The 23317-nt window shown below is 38.6% G+C and overlaps 1 protein-coding gene across 3 annotated transcripts in view; it reads left to right on the top strand.

The window, feature by feature from the left end:
* The window catches only part of PLCH2 (phospholipase C eta 2), a 1923638-nt gene that overhangs the window by 1596154 nt on the left and 304167 nt on the right, over positions 1 to 23317 (top strand). For all 3 annotated transcript variants that reach the window (XM_044062990.1, XM_044062992.1, XM_044062991.1), the window contains exon 15: positions 21214 to 21311. In XM_044062990.1, the coding sequence (XP_043918925.1) occupies positions 21214 to 21311 (98 nt within the window). The remainder of the gene's footprint in view (positions 1 to 21213; positions 21312 to 23317) is intronic.

Here is a 23317-nt window from a genome sequence, read left to right as displayed (position 1 = left end):
CATAGGGATTTATACCTATTTTAGTGAGTTATCTGTAATTCCAGAGTTGGGGATGGTGTCAAAAGCCTTGGTGAGATCTAGATAGACTGTGTGAACCACCCTACCCTCATCTACAGCTTCGGTTACAGCTTCAAAGAAGTCTATCAGGTTTAGAAGACATGATCTGCCTTTTACAAACCCGAACTGGGTGGGGTCCAGAGTTTGGAGATTACCAATGTCATTGTTTATAAGTTCCATGATGATACGTTCCATAGCCTTGCAGTCCAGGCTCGTCAGGCTAATGGGGCGGCAGTTCCCAGGGTCCGTACTGGCCCCACCTTTGTGGACCTGGATAACCATCGCTGTGCGCCATTCACTGGACACAAAGCCTGAGGTGAGGCTATGATTGAGCATGGTACTTCGGTGGGGTGCCAGTGTGTTCTGTAGTTTGTGTAGAACACAACCTGGGATGTTGTCAGGTCCCATGGATGCTGTGTTCTTGGCTTTGGAGAGTGTGGTTTTTACCTGTGCAGCCATGATTACAGGAACTTTGCATTCTTCTGGTATAGAGATGGGCCCTTTAGGGGGTGAGTGGGGGGTAAAGTTAGCACTGAACCTATCTGCCAGGATGTTGGCAATATCAGTTGGTTCTGTATATTTAGTGCCATTGTGCTGTAACTCAGAGCAGATCTGAGTGTTGCTGTTGAGATTCTTGACATACCTATAGAATGCTTTGTGGTTGTCTTTAGAATCAGTGTCATTTTTGTTTTCGTAACTAGCTTTGGAGGATTTTATGAGGGATCTCAGCTTCTTACTAAGGCTGACCAGGGAGTTCCTCCAGTCATGGGATTTTACCCTTTTTTTCAACAGTTTCTTTCTTCTGTTGTAGAGTTTGTTTATGGCAGGGGACCACCAGATTGACTTCCTTTTTTTGGAGGATAGCATCTTGGTTCTGTTAGGGATTGCACGATCCATGCACTCATGTAAGTGCTTATAAAGTGCATTTGTGTAGGATTCAGCAGTCGCACCTCTGCATGGGTGTTGTGAAGTTTTTCACTTTTGTCTTAAGAAGTGTAAAGTTGGCTTTGGAAACATTTTTTACGGTGGTTTCCCTAATAGGGGGTGGGGGCGGGATGTGGATGTCTAGAGTGATTAGCTTGTGGTCGGATCTGACCAATAAAGAATTGACCTCTGGTGTGGAACACTGGTCGCCCATGTTGGTAATGACCAGGTCTAGGATATTGCTGCCCCTGGTGGGGGTGTGGATAAGTTGATCCAAGGCGTCGGAATTTATGAATTCCAAACGTTGAGCAAAAGAGTTTCCTGATCCTGCTCTGCCATGTTCTGATCTTCTTTTCTACAATGATCCATAACACTCTCACAGAAATAATGTTGCAAACTTCATCTAAAGACATGGGAGATGTCAGCAAGTCTGATCTTATTGTGGTATTTACAAATATGCAAAGATAGCAAGAAATATATTGACTTTAGAAGGTGGAGTTATAAAAATTCCCCACTGGATATGCGCGCACACACACACACACACACACACACACACACACACACACACACACACACACACACACACACACACACACAGATGTATGTGCCTCACAGACATTTCTGAGTCTATTACCAACAGATCCAGCATTTTAATTATTGTTCAGAATTAATGCTGTATGTTGTATCACTGGGTTATGTCTTTGAAAGCAATTTTGACATTTAGCCTTTGCCAAACAGTTTCAGGATTGTGTTGCTTCATAAAGGTGAATACTACCAGCTAGAGATTTCAGATAGCAGCTACAGATCCAAAATGTCCTCATCTTACATTTTAAACTTCAGTCAGGCATAGCCACTTCTATTTAGGTCTTGTTTATTATGCCATATTATGACATCATCTTAAGTTACATGTAGCTGAGAGTTAAGGGGCCATAGCCCTTTAATATATCTACATAATAAGCCTGCTTGACTTGTGACACTGAAACCATATTACATTTTTGCATTATATTGGTGAATGTGGAGGAGAGGTGAAGAAGAGAGTACAGGCTGGGTGGAATGGGTGGAGAAGAGTGTCAGGAGTAATTTGTGACAGACGGGTACCAGTAAGAGTGAAAGGGAAGGTTTACAAGGGGGTAGTGAGACGTTAAGATTTGCACTCAGTGTGACTAGGATGGTTAGGATTAGGAATCAGTATATTAGAGGGTCAGCTCATGTTGGACAGTTTGGAGACAAAAGTAAGAGAGACGAGATTGCGTTGGTTTGGACATGTACTGAGGAGGGATGATGGGTATATTGGGAAAAAGATGCTAAGGATGGAGCTGCCAGGTAAGAGGAAAAGAGGAAGGCCCAAGATAAGGTTTATGGATGTGATGAGAGAGGACATGCAGGCGGTTGGTGTGACAGAGCAAGATGCAGAGGATAGGAAGAAATGGAAAGAGATGATCCGCTGTGGCGACCCCTAACGGGAAAAGCCAAAAGATGATGATGATTTGTTAACATAATCATCCAAGGCAAAAATAAAATGTTACATAATTATAATGACAAATAAAACTTGCGCATCTTGGAAAACTGATTTAAAATAACTCCCAGCATTTTTATCTTCACTGTCCCATTTACTACCAGTGATGGTCATTTGATAGACTTTTCGATTAAATCCTGAATTACAGACTCATTGTCTCAGTGTCAATTGATGATGACAGACGTCATCAATGGTCATAGCATGTCATTCTCCATTTTGAAATAGTCCACTAAACCATATCCCCTTACCATTTATCTATTATTTTCTTAAAAATCTTAATACATGTGGCTAATCTAATCTCAGCTGGTAGCTTGTTCCATCTTCTTCCGGCTCTACCTTTTTGCAGTTCATTGCTCCTAGACTTATGTACCCAATTTACTGAACTATATGTTTTGTATAGAATTTATAAACACTTTCCAACTTGTTAATATTTTCCATGATCTTGGATTCAAAAAACAACTCCATATTCCAGTAGTGATCATGCAATATGTTCTTCTTGATGACATAGACTGAAGGATAGTTAAAATCGCACGTATCTTCTAGTTTGCTGACATGACTCCTTTGTCATCTGTTGTCAAAACATCTAGGCCCTCATATACATGGCTTTTTATTATTAATTCATTTCACAGTACACAGGCTATTCAGGAGTCTTTACCCTGTATCTAGTTACCTTCATTTATTTACAGTTAAATAACACTTTTGTTTTTTGTACACTAGTCAAACCTGTCAGTATATTTGTTTATATGTATTTCAATCACTACATGAATTTCAAGGTGGCTTTAATGCCATCAGCCAATTTTACCAAGTAACAGTACCCATTTTTGGATATTAAACAAAGTCTGAAAAAGGTAAGGCTCTAACATGGATCCTTGCAGAACTCCATTTAAGACTATGTGAATAGACCACCTTGACTCTACCAAAGACCTCCTTCCACCTAACCAAGTAACAATCTGGTTCACAAAGTAGCCATTAAAGTTCTACGTATGTAATGCTAGGGATGTCTGTGTGTAAAGGACAGGGTTAAATGCACTCGACATTTCCAGTTCCGGATAGAGAGTATCTACTGGAATTCTAATATTCTGTACTAGAATAACATCTGAGTAAATTAGGATTCATTTGCTTATGGATGACTTCCCTTGAGTGAGGTCATACTGGTAGATGTAAAAAGATTGTCTACCTCATTGCTTTTCCAAATATACATAGCGGTACTGTTTCAAAGGTTGTGTCATTAATGCTAGTCATACTTGTAGGTCTGTAGTTCCCCACCACATACCTTTGACTGGTTTTCATTGTTCTGGAAAAAATCAAACTTGAATGATTACTGGAATAAATATAGTAGCATCACAACTACTGATTCTTTAACATTATCTGAGTAATAACTATTTATTCCATCTTGTCCCGGGCCTGTATCATTTTTAATTTTATTTAAAGCTGTAACTACCCATGATTTTTCAGTAATGTTGTTTGTCTTTCGGCTTTTCCCGGTAAGGGGTCGCCACAGTGGAACTCCGGTCCGCTAATGATTGGCAGTAGATTTTTACGAAATGCCGAGGTGCCAGCTCAATGCCCAACCTTCAACTAAGGCACGCCCATTTATGCATGCATGTCTTTCGAATGCTACCCAACAGCGGGGAGGACAAGCAGGCTCCACACAGAAGGCACTCCGAAGCCCAGCCAAGAATCGAACGGGAGAACCTCTTGCTGTGAGGTAACAACGCTACCGCCGTACCACCGTGGCTTCTCCGAGATTGTTTTTCAGTTTCTTTCAAGTTGAGATTCTCAATACTAGAACTGTCACAAATGTGTTTCACAAAGGTATGAGCAAATTTGTTCACAACTTCTTTTTCACTGGTCAGTAAATTGCCAATCACATTTAGAATAATGCCAGAAATGTGTTCCTTTCTACACTGACAAGACAGTCTTACCAAGTTTCTGCTGCACCAGAGAACACTCTTGTCTTTTCTTAAGTTTGACTATTTATGTTGGAATACATTTTTCTTCTACTTTTGCCAACACAGAGTAAAATACTTCCACGTTCCTCTTGTATGCTTGTGTTTACAAATTCATCTATCCCGTTTCACTGAAATAGTTTGGAATTGATTTTACTATAGCTACCAGCATAGTACTTCCTTTTATTGACTGTCTTAACCTTTCTTTCCTGTAGTTGCATTAGGAAATCAAAAGTTATACTACCGTGATCTGAATTTGCCAGGGGATTTTACCTGTTTTAGTCAATAAAAGCTTTTTGGATTCTGAATGTGAATCATTTGTACAGCCCTGTTTGGAAGGGGTCTTTTATTCTTTTGAATCCATCTTCTTGTTCAGCACCAAATACCATTTTATACAATTATGTTCCTAGTTGGTCATTATGATCCAATGACCAAAAAACCCCCTCTCTGCCGACAGACCTATCAGATCTGCTGGGCACTGTCTGTACTAATACCACATTGCTAAGGCCTGTGTTATTCAGGTCAATACCCACCTTCCAGTCTTTTAAAACCATTCTGAATGACTTCTTAGCTAAATTCTGTCCCTTACCTTGCTCATCTTCGGGATAAACTATATCTGTAAATATAAATAAGTATCTATTCCTATGTAAAACTCCCTTACTCTATATTTTTTACTCATTTCCTTACTTCAATCAGTTTCTCTCACCTGACCCTCTAAAATAAGCCACGACCCTGTTTTTTTTTTTCTTTTGCTTCATATTGCATTTCCTGTTTGTATTATACTAACTTAAATTTAATTTCTCTGTAAAGTGGCTAAAATTCTCTAAATATTAAATCATTGCCAGATAAGTTGAATATATTCTTAACCATTTTTTCACAGCATGTCTAATTCAGTATAATTACTTAAACTGAAGATGTTTTTGTATTATTGTGGAAGATTGTAAAATTATTGTTCTTAAAATGTTTTGTAACACTTTGGAGCTTTTCAGCCAGGCCTCTAGGCACCTTTCCAGTCAGACTTTTCTGGAAATTAAATGTCAATCAATCAAATCACATTAAAACATTTAATCTATTAAGCAAGATTTTGCTGTTTTTGTTTAATTACTTTATAGTACCAGAGGCATTGACTTAATTTTATATTAATTGCCTAAACAGTATTAAATCAGCAGTATAAGTAACTTTATATTTCTGTGTTCCATTTAGGTTTAATTAGTTTACAGTTTCTCATTCATGATTTAGCTTTCATTTCCATGTTTCTGTTAAAAGTTAAATTTCCATTGTAACAATAGGAGGGAGGGTGGCCTAATGGTTAAGGTCTTTGCCTTACAAACACAAAGTGCAGGGTTTGAGTCTCACAAGGGATAATTGGCTAGGCTTAAAGTGGCTCGCAAGAGCAGTTAGCCTAGTACTAATCTATGAACCTATGAATCTATGAACCTATGAACAAAGCCTTATTTGTCTTATAGAGTACATGTAAATTATTCATTAGTGCATACAACTAAATGCTTTGTGAATGAAAGTTTAAATTATGTGTTATTATCTCATAAATTATATGTACGTATTCTCTTCCTTCATTTTTGTATAGTGCACATTAAAATAAGCATTGTATATTAAAACATTTTCCACTGTAATGTTTCTGATTCAAACGGGATACACTTTTTTTTTTATCCACATGCTTGAACTTCTCACCATGGTGAATGTCACTGACAAATATGACTTACCTGCAGGATTGATTCCACAGATATTTGGAATCATAATGCTCAGTGGTAAATTATCTCTAGATAATGCCCAAGCTTGTATTGCTTTGCTTAAAAATTGGCACTGACAGAAAAATATTGACTTAAAAATTTCATCTCAAATTATCTTATAAATACTGAGGCTGTACGTAGCTGCTGTACCTGGAAAAAGGAATAATATAATGGTGTTGTAGCTGAAGCCACAGTCTTGTTTACTGCCACAACATCATCTTAACCTTTGTTTATGTTTGAGAGTTATTATTTATTTATTTGTTTTATTTTATTTGCATTTGTTTATCGGGAGGTCTACTAGGCCAGGGTGAGCCTGTTTTGAGGAGAGGCCCAGTGAGAAAAGCTTAAAAAAAAAACGTGAGAAAGTTACAAAATCAAAATACAGAAATCAAGCAGCAACACTACATTACAGAATAGGTGATGCAATAAAATAGATAATACTAGTTTTATAGTTGTGATATTTTAAGTATGCAAGCCAAATAAGAATACAATTGATGACATGGGATAATAGCAAGTATTGCAGTTTTGCAGTAGAGAGGGAAAGATGGAGAGCAGCAGATTAAAGCCTCTGAGAGTGAGGCATAACCTTACATCTATTGTGGTGCAGCGGTAGTGTTGTTGCCTCACTGCAAAAGGTTCTTCAGTTTGATTCTCGGCTGGGGTGCCTTCTGTGTGGAGTCTACAAAGGGGTTGGGAGGGTGGCCTAATGGTTAAGGTGTTTGCCTTGCAAGCACAATGTGCAGGGTTTGAGTCTCACAAGGGATAACTGGCTAGGCTTAAAATAGCTCGTAAGGGCAGTTAGCGTAGTACTAACCTATGAGCCTATGAACCTAAAGATATAGGGATCAAGACTGAATAGAAGCTATGGTAGATAACATATAGTAGATTCAGTGGGGCTGGATGGCACATGTTGGACTTGAAGCACTGACTGTATATATTAGAAGTATGACCTGTAAATGAGATGGGGAGGAAAAGTAGGAAGGCTAGGAATATTGTTTTTTTTATAGTCAGTGCTGATACATGTACACAGCCAATGGGAGAACAGGTTTTGTTTCAGCAAAGTCTTAAAGCATTCAGGGTTGCTAGTAGACCTAATTGGAAGAGGGAGAACATGTAGACCTAACTGGAAGAGGGAGAACATGCCATAGTTTTGTTATAGCATATGGGTAACTCATTTGACTGGTGGAAAGGTTAAGTTTTGTTACATTAAGGAACATCCAATTAACTGATCGCAGAGGTCTATTTGGGTGATACATGGTGAACAGAGAGGACAGGGCAGGACAACGAGAAGGCTTATAGATTAGCTTATGAGCTGTGGTTAGTTCCAGGTGTGTTAGATGTTGGGGAAGTTCTAGCCAGTTTAGACATTGGCGTGATACACAGTGGTGGGAGGAGTTTTTGGCTCTGATTACAAATTTTGAGGTTTTATTGTAGCATGAGTCCAGTTTGGATTTAAGAGGGGATTGTATATTTGTAAAAAGAGCTGCACCTTAGAGCAAGGATGGAAGTAGAAAGGAAGGGGCAAGGGAAAGTCTGGCTGCATAGGTGAGGAAGTGTTTGTGCCTGTACAGGATACCTAGTTACTAGGGGTCAGTGTTTAGGGAAGATTTCACTTGAAAGTGCGCACTCACAATTCACATAATCCATACTTCCTTACTTTCACATCTTTCAGAACTACACTGCTACAATTTTGTATTTTTGTTTTGGTAGCAAAGCAAAGTTCACATGTTTTCTGTTTGTAAATACAGATTATCAAATTCTTTCTCTACTATGCGCTGCAATAATCTGTTTCCTTTTAGTTTATATACTGTTCATCATAGTATGTTATGCACTAAATATATGAATATGACAGCTAAAATATCTGGTTCCCTCTTTAATCACACTTCATTTTGGGCCCATTCATTATTTATACTGTTCAACTGAAATTTTATAGGTTTGTAGATTTGTACCAGGCTTAGTGTCCTTGTGAGTTATTTTAAACCTAGTCAATTACCCCATGTAAGAATCAAACCCTTCACCTTTTGTTTGTAAGGTATCTTAAACATTATGCCATCCTCCAACACTGCAGCATGATAAAGAGTTTGATACCTCTGTACTGCCCAGAGGTGTAATGTCTCCTTTGCTATTGAACACTGGCACTAGTATGCTTATTCTCCAGCTATCTGGGATACACCTTTATCTCCATATTGCTATACGAGTACCCTCAGGAGCCATTTCTCCCCTATGTCACTGAACATCTTAGTCATATCTGCTGTGAATTCATCTGAGCCTGCTGCTTTCCCAGACTTCATTTTCCTCAGTGCTGCTCTTACTTCTTCTAGGGTGGGCTCCTCCTCTACTTTCATTGTAGGCTGTGCCTCAGGCAGTACAGCTTCTGTATGGTTTTGTTCATTCAGAGGCTGCTGAACGTACTCCTTCCATCTGCCTTTGATTTCCTGTGGGCTGCTGAACAGTTTGTTACTGGCATCCCTTATGAAGGGTGTCTGGCTATCTGCTTTAGGTTCTTTGTGCCATTTACCAAGTCACTTTTCAGAAGGTGGTACAGAACAATTTTAGTTGATAAGATTATCTGCGACAAATGTATTGCTTTTATTCTTGTTCATAGACTGGACATTATGATTGTGTAACATTATTTGAGTTGCTAGTTATTGTAAAATACTTGGATAATAAGTACTAAAATAACCCTGAACTTGGACTGTTGCTTTATGTGTGAAATAATAATCACTCATGCTAGTTAGCACTTTTTTCATGCACTAGAAACAGATATAAAACGTTGCTTAATGCAACCCAGGCTGGGAGTCATATATAACTGCCACACAGCTACACAGCACTGATATTCAAGAAATTCACTGTGCAGGGTGACTCAGAGGCTGTAAAGCTACATTTCACCTTAATGAATGGTGACCCTGAAAAGGGAAATCGAGTAATTGACTTGCATGTTGAAGTTATTAAATAGCTAGAACATGCAGAGCTGAATAGCATTGTAAAGTAAAAAATTTAAATTAATATCAAATTCATATCTTCAAAAAAAAGTGACGCTTAAGAAATCAGAGTAAGCAATTCTAGTGTGATAACTTCCAACTCACTCTATTCTAGAGAAGATGTTGAGATGTAATACTTAGTTAATCTCTGTTGAATGAGTCACATATCTTCAGGAAAAAAGATAGACGACTTTGTTCATCTCAGAGCAGATTTAAAACTTAGCTGGTGTATATCCTGTACATATACTTCCCATGACTAAATTGTAAGCTGCTTTTTCATACTGAGACTTGGATTTTCTATTTGTGGGTGTTCTTTTTATGCTTTTAAAGTGAGGTTTCTGTGTTCTGCTCAGGTGGCATAATCTTGATAGAGGCCTGTTGTGTAGGCTGGAAGTTTTGTTTGTGTTTCTGGCAGCCATTTTCTGCTGATTGTCTTCATTATTGAGAGTAACAAGGCCTCCTGACCTTCTGTAGTACGAGTGACTGGGTAATAGCAGGGGCTGAGGAGTAATCTGATCTTCCCAACTCTTCCATTCTTACTGCTATATAAACCCTGTGTCTTATAAAGGCTCTGCTTGTATTGTCAGGCTCTGGATTGCATTGCATAACTGGAAATTCCTTAAGATTCCAAGAGCAGGCTAAGTTCTTTCTTACAATTATTTCACTGAATTGCACTTCTGAAATGCTTATAATTGTGCTATACAGTTTATCTACTATATTCTTTGCACTGTTATAAAGCTTTTTTTATTGTTTCACTGCATTTATGTACTGTTTTAAATTGTTTTAACATTACTTAACTGTAAACTGCTTTTTCATATTGAGAGTTGTATTTTCTGTTTGTGATTGCTCTATCCGAACCTTTATGTGCATTTTTGTCTGTTAAAAGCATTCTCTAGTCTGCTCCTTGATCTGTTTAAAACTTTCATTTAGTGGCTACAGCTAGGAACTGTAATTGTTATACTTGGTGGCTTTGCAGTTGCCCGCTCATACTGTATATTTGATCTGTGACACTCCTCTCAGTCTAGTGTCATTAGTTCACTCACTCTAATAGAGAACATTTGTGAAGGCCAACCCACTCATATTCTTAACATTGAATTAATTTCTGTTCCAGCTTTCTCCATTTCCACTTTACTGGGAAAAAAAATTCTAAGCTTGCTTCCCCCCTTTCCTCTGGCAGGTCAGATACAGATTTGCTGTGTCCAGGACTGTTTGTGAGCTCCTAAGCCCCCCCCCCCCCCCACACTTAACTGGGGTTAAACTATCCCTGGCGCCATAAAGTCTGTTTTTCAAAATTTCCCTTGCAACTAGCCAGCTTTTTAGTTTTAGCACTCATCTGTTTCTTTGATCTCAGCACTTGTTCAGAACTCATTGTAAGCACTAAATAAGTTACAAATTACTACAGCACTCAACTTTCCTCACTTGTCTAGAGGAAAACAGTTTTTAGTACTTAATAAATAAGCACCTATTCAGGCATGTCTAAAGGTCAGCTCACTGTGTTTTCTCCTGTTTACCTGATGAATCTGGGCATCTTGAGACAATGCAGCAATTGCCTCATGTATACAGACAACCCTCTCCTCCTACCACCCAACACTACGACCTGTGAGAGATGCACTTATATAGCTAAACTGGAAGCAAAGCTCTCTTTACCAAAGATAGGCCTAGACAGTCAAGAGGAGAAGGTAAACACTTGCACCGCACCACACTCATCACATAGTCCCTCAAAACCTACACCACCAAAACACACACACTGTACTACAAAACACACAATTACATTCGCGGAGGCTCTCTGTACTAATCTGCCTAAACAGCAGAGACCTCCAAAGCAGAAATGCAAGTAACCTCCACCCCCCCCAACGCAACCCAAGTGACACATAGTCCACATACTCAGTGTGCCACTCAACTACAGCCCATAATGCATAACGTACCCAACACTCTAGTCATAGGTGACTCTATAGTCAGGCACACTGATGTTCCACTCACCAGGCTAAACAAGGAAAAAGTTACTGTCAGCTGCCTGTCAGGTGCCAGGATCTGCCACATAACGCACGCACTCAGGTCACTCCACAACAAGTACAAATATGACTCTGTCATTGTCCATGTTGGTGTGAATGACCTGAGATGTACCTCCCTGGACTACATGAAAAGAGACATGGAGGAGCTCTCTGATCTTGTAGCCCAGGCTGGTATGACCCTAGCCCTGAGTAGCATCCTGCCATCACCCAGAATGACACCACAGTACAAGGACAAAATGATTGACTTTAACAATTGGCTAAGCTTCTGGTGTCATTCTAAGGGAATCCAGTATCTGTCTGCCTGGGATGACATGATCGACAGACCATGCTGCTTTGCCAGAGATGGCCTGCACCTGTCGCCCTTGGGATTCTGGATACTGGCAAAGGCGCTTGCCACCCCTATAGTGCCTTTTTTAGGCAAGGTTCAAATGACAAATTCACCACCGTAACAGGTACAAGCAAGCAAAATCTGAGGGTAATGCTACTCAATGCTAGAAGTCTAAACCTCAAAATGCACTCACTCAAGGCACTCCTTAAAATGGAGAACATTGACATCTGTGCAGTGACAGAGACCTGGTTCAAAGCTCCAGAGAGCACCCCTGCATTACCAGGCTATAATTCATACCACAACTTTCGGCCACCAAACCCGGACCGAAACACTAAAGGTGGAGGCGTGTCCATATTCATTAAGGATATCCACACCTCCAAGCTAGTTGCTCAGCATAATGCATCCGAGATTATGCAAGTTCAACTAACTCTGGGCAAAACCGCATTCCAGATTGTAACTTGCTACAGACCCCCCACCATGCCCCAGGATTCCCACTCCTCTTTTCTTGATACACTGGAAAATATTAAGGTACAACCCAACACTCTAATAATGGGTGATTTCAACTACCCTACCATTAACTGGGAAAACTACTCATGTACCAACTCTTTTGTTCAACGTTTTCTGGAAATCATCAATTCCAACGCTTTGGATCAACTTATCCACACCCCCACCAGAGGCAGCAATATCCTAGACCTGGTGATCACCAACATGTGTGACCGGTGTTCCACACCAGAGGACAGCTCCTCATTGGTCAGATCCGACCACAAGCTAATCACCCTAGACATCCACATCCCTCTCCCACCCCACCCCACCCAATTAGGAAAACAACTGTAAAAAATTTCTCCAAAGCCAACTTCACACTTCTTAAGACAGAAGTGGCAAACTTCATGACACCCATGCAGATGGACAATAGAGGTACGACTGCTGAATCCTACACAAATGCACTTTATAAGCACTTACACAAGTGCATGGATCATGCTATCCCTAACAGAACCAAGATGCTATTCTCCAAAAAAAGGAAGCCAATCTAGTGGTCTTCTGCCATAAACAAACTCTACAACAGAAGAAAGAAACTGTTGCAAAAAAGAATAAAATCCCACGATTGGAGGAACTCCCTGGTCAGCCTCAGTAAGAAGCTGAGATCCCTCATAAAATCCTCCAAAGCTAGTTATGAAAACAAAATTGCCACTGATTCTAAAGACAACCACAAAGCATTCTAGAGCTATGTTAAAAATCTCAATGGCAACACTCAGATCTGCTCTGAGTTACAGCGCAATGATACTAAATATACAGAACCAACTGATATTGCCAACATCCTGGCAGATAGGTTCAGTGCTAACTTTACCCCCCTCTCACCCCCTAAAGGGCCCATCTTTATACCGGAAGAATGCAAAGTTCCTGTAATCATGGCTGCACAGGTAAAAACCACACTCTCCAAAGCCAAGAACACAGCATCCATGGGACCTGACAACATCCCAGGTTCTTCACGTCTCTTCAACACTCACCGTTACTCTGAACTATTGATCCCAAGTATTTAAACTCATCCACCTTTGCCACCTCTACTCCTTGCATCCTCACCATTCCTCTATCCTCCCTCTCATTCACACACATATATTCTGTCTTAGTCCTGCTGACCTTCATTCCTCTTCTCTCTAGAGCATATCTCCAAAATGTAATTATAATATGAACAGGGTCTCATTAAGCTTACAATATTCCAGCAATATTGATATGGTTAGAGATGTTGTGAAACAGAATTGGTTTATTCTGGAATCTGATGTGCAAATTAAAGAGATAGTGGGCGATAGACCCCACTTTCGATATAAGAACAAGAAGAACTTGAAGAGGTTATTATGCAATTCAAATAAACAGTCTTCTTTCGACAAGCATTTGCTAAAATCTTACTTAAAACCATGTGGTAAGTGCAATATATGTAAAGTATTAAGTGTAGACAATACTTTTATACATCCTATAGCTAGTGTTAGACATGAATTTAAAGTTAATGCTACATGTATTACTAATGATTTGATATATCTGGCAGTTTGTAATGACTGTTATTCGTTCTATGTAGGTATGATGAATAGATCTCTTCATGACAGAGTTAGGGAACATCTCTTGGCTATTCGTAATGAAGACGCTGAAAGAAGTGCGTTAGTCAGGCATGTAATGATGAATAAAGCACATACTTTTCAGTTTTTAGTTATATGCTGTATAGATTGTAGTTTAAGGCTGGGAGATAAGAAAAATGTCACTGAACAGAAGGAACTATATTGGATAGTTAGGTTGCAAGCTGATAAACCCCCCCAGACTTAATGAAAGGGTGTCTATAAGACCATTACTTGCTGCTAAAAGATTTAAATAATCTTGTTTCATTAGATTTTTTATATTTTTATATTTTTAAATTGAAATTTTATTTATTTTGAGAAATACATTTTTTTATTATTACATATCTTTTAAAATAGTAATTGATTCATTGTTTAATTGTTTTGATGATTAGATAATATATTTAACTAGGGAATGATGTTCAGTTTGAATGAAGTCTGAATAAGCATCTGTTAGATGTGAAAGCGCTTATTGATAGTACCTGTTTGTTCCTATTTATTCGTAATAAATCGTTGGTTTTATGCTGTGGTCTTCTCATCTCCATTTTTGTTACATATTTTAGTTTTAATTTGTAATAAAGTATCATAACAGAATCCTTCTTAATCCATATAGCTGTGTACTTCATTTTATCATTTTATATATATATATATATATATATATATATATATATATATATATATATATATAAAGTTTTGCTGATGCAATTCATACATGGGAACATAGTTTACCACTATAGTCTTTGATTTATCTTCATTTATTTTATATCCTGAAAATCTTGAAACTGTCTGATAATGATCCTCAATACCAAAATACACTTTTCTGGATTTATCAAGTACAGAATAGTATCATCTGCAAATTCTGCTATTCTTTTTTTTGATTACACTCAATAAATTTGCAAGTTCTTTATTTTCTTATAGGTTCATAGGTATGTACTAGGCTAATGGCCCTGGACCCTTTACAAGCCTAGCCCAAAAAAATTGCCCAGGCACCATGCCACCCTATGTTAGTTCACAGTGCCCCTATCCAGTAGGGCAACTGGAGTGATCCCTTGGATGAACTTTGTTACCCATTCACTCATCAAGATGTCTCTTGAAGAGGGCCAGCAAGGTCCTCTGCTTGACATGAGTGGAAAGCTTATTCCAGAGTATGGGCAGTCTTTGGGAGCTGAACCTGTCCCTCCAGCATGTTCTTTTAATTGTGGTAATGAGGTTGTGATTTCTGGAGTGTGTGGCATGGAGGGATTGGGATTTCTTTAGATGTAGCATTTCAAGTAGGGCTGGTCAGACATGGCTTTGTAAGTCAAGCAGAGATCACCTCTAAGTAGACAATAAGATACTGAGAACAGCTGAAGTTTCTTGATTCTGTCCATGTAGGACATGTGTTTAAAGCTTAGGATTTTTTTTGTGAGGTACTTTTGTGGCTTCTCCAGCTGTTGTAGATGTCTGGTCAGGTACATGCCAAATGGGGCGTTATATTCAATGATTGGTCTAATGAGGGATGAGCAGAGAGGAATGATGACCTCTTTCTTCCTGGATGCGAAACCTTTGGTTATAAGATGTGCCACGTAGAAGGATTTTCTGACCACAGTGGCAATGTGGTGGTCGAAGGTGAGGTGGCTGTCGACCTGGGTGCCCAGATCTCTTTTGGCCCCTTCAGTGTTCAGTAGGCTCCCATCAATGTGGTAATTCATGGGGACTGGGTTTTTTCAAAGGAGATGATGATGCATTTTTTGGCATTAAGCTTCGACCATGGTTCTGATACCAGTCATTGGTCTCAGAGAGGCCCTTTTGTAGGATGTCTGCATCACTTGGCGAGTTGATAATGATTCCTAGCTTGCAGTCATCAGCGAACTTAGTCAGCTAGAGTCCTTCTTTGTTGGCCTGGACTTCTGAGAAGTAGATGCCAAACAGGAGAGGGCCCAGGACCGAGCCCTGTGGGACTCCACTCATGACTGGTGGACAGTCTGACTTGGAATCTACAACTTTCACTCTGTGGGTCTTGTGTCTGTGAGCCAATTTGCAACCCACCTAGTGATGTAAGGATTGATGCCTAGTTTGCTGAGTTTAGCAATGATACCTGAGTGGGGAATGGTATCAAGGCATTGGCCAGGTCGAGGTAGGATGTATGCACTGCCTTGCCCTCATCCACAGCCTTGGTGACTGCCTTGAAGAAGTCAACCAGGTTCAGCAGGCAGGACAAAGCCAAACTGTTTGGAGTCAAGAGTTTGGAGATTGTCTATATCTTTGTTAAGCAAGTCCATGATGATGCGCTCCATAGCTTTGCATGCCAGACTAGTCAGGCTAATGGGGCAATAGTTCCCAGGGTCTATAGTTACTCCCCCCTTTATGGAGCGGGATGAATGTAGCAGTGTGCCATTTGTTAGGGACATAGCCTGAGATGAGGCTGTGTGTGTGTGTGTGTGTGTGTGTGTGTGTGTGTGTGTGTGTGTGTGTGTGTGTGTGTGTGTGCGTGTGTGTGTGTGCACGCGTGTGTGTGTGTGTCTGTGTGTGCCTGTGTGTGTACGTGTTTGTATGTGTGTGTGCATGCGCGCGTTTGTGTGTGTATGCGTGTGTGTTTATGCATGTGTGTCTGTGTGTGATGTATTTTGACAGCATGGTTAAAGCAAAGTATAGAGGAATGATAACTTCTTTTGACCTGGATATATTTAGTTATTAACTGGGCTAACTAGAAGGATTTCTTGACTATTGTTGCATGGTGGTCAAAGGATGAGGAAGTGTCTACAAAGTGCTGAGCTCTCTTGAAACTTATCAGTCAGGAGTGGGCTGCCTGTCTGTACTGTAAGCTGCTGTGAAAATCTGTTTATCAAAGTTTAAATGATGCACTCTTTTGCATTTAATTTAAGTTCTTTTCTAATATAGCACTGATTATGTATGGTTTAACTCTTGTGTAGTAACGTGCTATCAGCTTTAACTCTTTTATGTAAAATGTGCTATCAGATGCTGAGTGAATGACAGCAGGTAGCAGTATATCTGAGATATAATGATATGAAGCTTTGAAAAGTAGATCATGAACAGAAGATGTCTTATGGTTCGGCACTAGTCACCTTTTTGTGTTAGGTGCACCGCTTACTTCAACTACATAGGCTCTGTCTGTTATCCAGTTTGCTGTCCATTAGATAACATAAGTGTCTACATTAAGGATTATAGATAATAGGAATTATAGGGCAACTAAACCATGAGGCCGTTTCCACTTTGTCAGTTCTCACACTTAGGCCATGCCTTCCTTTTTAAAGTTAGACGGTAAGTCAGGCTGCATAACTTGAGGACTGTGGTTGCCCTTCTTTATCTTTTATGTCTGTCAGTGTGCAAAACTCACTTATAAGCATATGTGTTTGCACTGCACATATATTCCAATAAATAGCTGGTGCAATTAAGGCCATCTAGTTTTGTATTTAGAGATGTAGTGTTTTATAGTGCTATAACCAAACTTACCGTATCACTTCAAATGTCTGAAATGACCTCTGTTTCTCAAAGTGCGTTTGACATGTATCCTGAAGAGTAACTGAGCTACTAGAAGGCTTTACCATGTGAAATAGTTTATAATCAGTTGCTTATGTAAAATTGTAACCTTACTCACAGATGATCCTGCCTTAATATAGTCCTTTCCCCATTCCAATTAGCCCTGCCTATTCACTTGTTTGATGCACCACCCCACGTTGCTTTAAAATCATAATCTGTCATTGTTTCCTACTATGGGAAACAGAGTAGTGTGGATGCAGGAGCCACAGTTGTTTTAAAACATCTAGTAAAATAATGCTTTGTCATATAATGTTTGCCAGTATGCATTTTGCTATGGAAGACCAACGGTACAAAGATATCTTATTAACATCTTATGGTGCAATGCAATACACTGTGGACCATTTTCAGCCCCAGCCTGGGGAGAACACAAAAAAAAGAGAGGAAACATTGGAATTCTTACATTATGTTGTACTAATTTTATGACAGGTACAATATTTGTGCATGCTTAGAAAAAAGCTCAAGACACTTCAAGAAATAAATATTAGTACTGATAATACTAGTTGTTAATCAAGCCGCGGTGGTGCAGTGGTAGTGTTGTCACCTCACAGCAAGAGGTTCTCCCGTTCGATTCTCGGCTAGGGTGTCTTCTGTGTGGAGTCTGCATGTCCTCCCCATGGTTGAGTGGCATTCGAAAGACATGCGTGAATGAGCGTGCCTTCGTTGAAGGTTGGGTGTCGGGCTAGCACCTCGACACCGTAAAAATCGACTGCCAGTGATTAGCAGACCGGAGTTCCGCTGTGGCGACCCCTAATCGGGAAAAGCCGAAAGAAAAACAACAACCGATAATACTAGTTGTTATAACCTCAACTCACATTTCACACAACATGCAGAAATACTGTTAAATCTTACAGGGTTTACAATATATACATGCAGTGCTAGTGTGAATTATGTGCAAAAAGGAAGAAGGGAGTTTGAGAAGAGGAGGCAAATGTGTACAAAGCTGGAATTAAGGCAAAGTAGGTTATTGATGAGTCGAGGAAAAAAGGCAGGATGTGAAGCTGGGATTTAGTGACTGGAGCATTGCTGGCAGGTTAGGGGATAGTTGTGGACAGAAGGCAAGAAATGCAGTTTTAAAGAGATATGTGAAGAAATGGGGGTAGGGAGAGAAAAGTGGCATAGAAAATCAAAGGCTGGTTGAAAATGCTGAAGGGGAAACCTGAGCTGTTAAATAGGTGGTGAGAATACTTCTCAACTTCTTTGAGCAAGCATTCCAAACAAAGCCAAAAAATAATGAGGGGACAGAGACCTAAAATCAGGAACCTTCTAAATATCTAAATATTTAATTAACTTAAAATATAGAACAGTAGGTGTTACATCAGCATGCATTTCCAGATAATAATAACTATGAAACTGTAATGTCTGTCATTATGACCAACTGTAATCCAAAACAATGTATGATTGACAGGGAATTCTGCAAAATGACAGACAGTTGAAAGGTATGGTGGGGTTTGGCAGAGGGCAGAATTATGCACAGTTGTTAGAGGGATTGGCCACAACTGAGAAATATGAGTTGTGAAGATGTTACATGTTCCAGTTGTTAGGAAGGAGGGTTAGTAGGGTTGACATGGTTAAGATTTTATTGAAAGCCAAATGAAGATATTCTTTTATGACTTGAAACTTGTATTGCAGAGTATAATATAGTAATAAATGGAGTCTAGTCATAAGAAAGGATAATTTCTTTTGGAAACAGTCTTTGCAACGGAAGTGAATCTTGCCTTTTGTATTTTTTTTTGTTTCACTGCTGCAAGTCTGAAAGGAAGTTATGCCTACTTTTATGTGGCACAACAATGTGAAAAATGTCTGATACACAAGAAAACAATTATAGTAAAGCCAGTGAAAATAGACGGATAAAGTTTTGAGACATGTTTAGAAACAGACAATGCAACTAACATCCTATCCTTGAAGTTGAAAATCAGTGCCAGTCATGTATAGAATGAATTTAGTGCAAATGTGTACCATTTCCACAGTTCTGTTTTCAAGTTGTGAGCACTGCAGTTTTAAATAACAGTTGCTGACTGCTTTGCAATATAGCCTATTATCAGCTTTTGAAATATCTGTAATAAACTTCCACATTATTACAAATGATGTTAATAACAATGCATTTAGTAAACTGCTAACTAAATCAAATGCAAGTGCTAAACCAGATGGCCCATGTTTTAATAGCTTGGATGCTGATAGAACCAGGCAGGGGAGGGTAGGAGTCAACAGCTTTCACCACCTCTGCCATGCTGAGGGTGGTGGTGGGGATGGAGATGCTGTATATCCAGTCAACTAACTACTTCCGTGGAAGTGAAGGTTTGCGTATTAATAATGGCTCTAAAACCAGGGGACAGACACTGACCGTCCCAAGTCAGTGATAGTAGGTTAAAGGGGGCATGTGTGTTAGAGCAAACATGCACCATGAGGAGAGTGTAGGATGCCCACTTTGTAAGAGGTTGTGGACATCATCCAACAGGTAGTGGTGATAGGGCCATTTAAGACCATCACCAGTGGGTGCTTGTGCGACTGCTTCACAAAGGGCTGCTCCCAAGTGGTAGAGGATTGATCTGTGGCACAGCGTGAGATTCAGCAGGGAGAAAACATAATACAAATGCTGCTCATCAAAAAATTTCTTTCTTCTGTTTTTTTTTCTTCAAATATTCCAGTTCATACTGTATCAAGTACCTATTAGACATTTAAGAGAATTATCTACTTTTAGGTTAATGCATGTTTTGAAAGTATGTGTATATTTTTCGTCTCTCAAGCCCAGCAAACATGAATACAGCACAAAATAAAAGCTATCTATCATTCATATATTTAGGAGACGTGTTCTCTTCTCTAGTAGCTCTATTTTTTCCATATGAAACTCATAGTGCAAGCTATGTGAGATATTAAACAGGTACCGTTTCATTTTCTGTTGTTTTGTTTTATTATGTGCACAGTTTTTTTAGGTAAGAACAGATTTTCTCAAAATTAAAAAACAAATGTATATTTATTTGCTTATATGTTGTGCAATTCACCTCCATATCAGCTGCTACTGCTTCCTTGTTGTGTTTCACAATTGCTTATGTTTCCTTGTTAAGTATCTGCTGAACTATTTATTGATGAGAGATTGATTGCTGGCAGTGCAGTGGAAAGGGGGGGGGTCTGCACTTATGAGTGTATCATCCTTCAGATGAAATGTTAAACTAAGGTCCCATCTGCTTGCATTGGTTGCAGCTCAGATGAATGTGAAAGATCCCACAACATCTGTCAAAAAGAGTAGGGGAAGTTATTTTATGCCCTGGCCAAAAGTTTCCCCTAGTGCCATAAATACCCCCTCAGGTCTCCCATGAAAAGAGGCAACTAACCTAGTGGGAATAACCAGGTCAAAAAAGTATAAATAAATAAAAATAATTTATTAAAATAAAAATGAACTTTTTTCCTCTGGCCACCACACTGCTGAACAACCTATTAATCAAAACATAAATAACAAGTTAATAACGCAAGTAATAAGGAGCAGTACCCCAAAAGTAAACATCTAAGGATGCACTGTCTCATTTAATGGCTTGATGAGTTTAGACGCCAAATAATATGACTCAGGAGAAAAAGTTCATTACTACGTAGGAGTGGAAATGTTGACTTGAAAATCATACATGTGACACTTTTTTATAAAAATACGGTTGCGTTTGTGATCTTATGTTGTCCAGACCTGATTCAGGATAGTGATATTCTCGAGACTGTTCAAACATTCAGGTTTTACATTTTAAATGGTGACATGCATTGAAATCAGAAGATCATGTATACAGAAAGCAAATTATAGCAATTGTTGGAAAGTGCTATTCTGTAGTATTTATGTTTGTGATGTTTTATTTTTGCACTAATGTGACATAAGTAGTAGAGATCAGTTTATGTTAAGCCAGGTATATTTAGTTTTCTTTGGGTTCAGTTCTTTTCCCACTACCAATTTTCACTTTCCTTTTTTTGTTCTTATTAATATCAGTGTTGACATACAGTAGTTTGTGCTTTAGCCAAAACTTTCATTGAAACAAACACTTAGAACTGCATTTTCTAATATCTTTATGTTGTTGTTTTGCTTAGAGCAAGCAGGCAGAAGAAGACTATGAAACTTTCAAGAGCACTTTCAGATCTGGTGAAATATACAAAGTCTGTTGGTACTTACGACGTGGACTCTGAAAGTATGTTGTGAATTTAACCCTTTCTTGTTTATTTTATTTCTTTGAGTGGATGGTTTGTATTAACATTATTATTAGTAATATTTGACAATGAATCCAATTTCCTTTTTGATAACATCTGACTTCAGTCACAAATGGCTTAGCTCAGCCTTAGCTCTGAGTTTATTCCAGATGTCAAAATTAGTTCATATGAGGCAGGTGCTGTACATAGAAGTAGTGGCAATTGCAAATGCACTGGAAACACAGGTACTGGTAAAGACATTGGTAAAACAAATGTGCTTCATTTGAATAGAGAGGAGCTCATAGTTTAGAAATGTTGGAGCAGCATGGGAAGCAGAAACAATAGAACAAGAGTAGAGGTAATCATCCTTTGTAGTGTGCGAAAGATTCTGCATCTATAGACTGAATTGTGGAATATGGGCGCAAAAAGAGAATTACTTGTTGGAAAAAAATTAAATTAAAATAAACTGTAGTGATGTTTTCAGTGGGAAAAAAATGCAGATGGAATGTGAAACGTTTTGAAAGAGAAATTGTTTTGAGTGCAAAAAATCAAAAAAATGTTTAACATCAGGGGGATATATTTTCATAAGAACAAGATACCTGACTAAGGTGAGAGACAAAAAATATAAGAAATGGAAGAGAGGTCAAACTACAACTCTGGAAACTGAAATAAACATACTGGACAAACAAATTAAGCATAGTGTGAGACAAGATCAAGAAAATTTTGAAGAAAATTTATATCAAGCTATTTAGCATAATAGGAAACCCTTTATATATATATATATATATATATATATATATATATATATATATATATATATATATATATATATAAGATACAGTAGAAGTAAAGACATACAGACTGATAAACTGTGTCCAGATTCTATTGTCAGACACAACAGATTATAGATATATTTACAAAATCTTATGCAAAACTGTTTGGATCCACAAAGGAGATAATAAGTTGTTCTAGTGACATTCAGGTAACCTCAAATACTGGAATCAAATGAAATTATATTGAAAAAGAGATATGCAAACTGGATCCAAACAAAGCACAGAAAGGAGACAGAATTAGTAACAATGACCTCAGGAAACTTCAGCAAGAACTTACAGTACCATTATATCTATTATTCACTAGGTCATATAAATATGGGGAGAGTCCTCAAGATTGGAGATGTGTGCTTATTAAACCTGTCTTTAAGGGAAAGGGGAGTAGGACAAACCCAGAGTCATATAGACCCTTAAATCTACTTTCATGTTGTGGAAAAATAATAGAGAAGGTAATATTGCATAAGTTATTGTCAGAATGGATTGGGTGGGACTTGAAACCATATATCAGCATGCATATTTTGAAAATAGATATATTATCACCAGTCACATAATGTTCTATAACAATATAATAACAGCTAGGAATGAAAATGTGTGCTGTAATGAAATGTATATAGATTTAACTTCAGCATTTGACAGGGTCATACACAAAACACTGACAAATAAATTAGAATAACTAGGCACTGATGTACTCTTGATAAGAGGGATCGCTGCATGGCTTTACAAATAGGACATAGCAAGTATCATACAGCAACTGGACAGTTGAAATTCTTGGTTATAGTCAGGGTGTCCCTCAGGGCTCTGTTCTGTGCCCTTACTTGTTCAGATTGCATCTTTCAGACCTAACTTTTTCATCTGAGGTATTCTACAGTCTATATGCAGATGACCTGAAATTGGGTAAACTGATTACATGTGTTACAGATTAGGCATATCTGCAAAAAACTTGACTGAATTGACCATTTGGGCACAGGACAGTAATATGCTGATAAATACATCAAAAACTAAGAATATGAGATTTGGGAAACATAAATTGCAAGGTGAATATTTAATACTGCACACAATTATTGAAACTGTAGACTTGTTTAAGGAACTGGGTACAGTGTATGGGTAGATCCAGCTATGAGTTTTTATAATCATATCAAACAATTGGTTAGTGATACTTATAAAACTATAGGTTGTAT

This window comes from Protopterus annectens, chromosome 2.part1, assembly GCF_019279795.1.
Source record: "Protopterus annectens isolate FY-2018-M chromosome 2.part1, PAN1.0, whole genome shotgun sequence".
NCBI lineage: Eukaryota > Metazoa > Chordata > Ceratodontiformes > Protopteridae > Protopterus > Protopterus annectens.
Note: the sequence above shows the minus strand (reverse complement) of the source record. Positions and strands in the feature narration are given on the sequence as shown.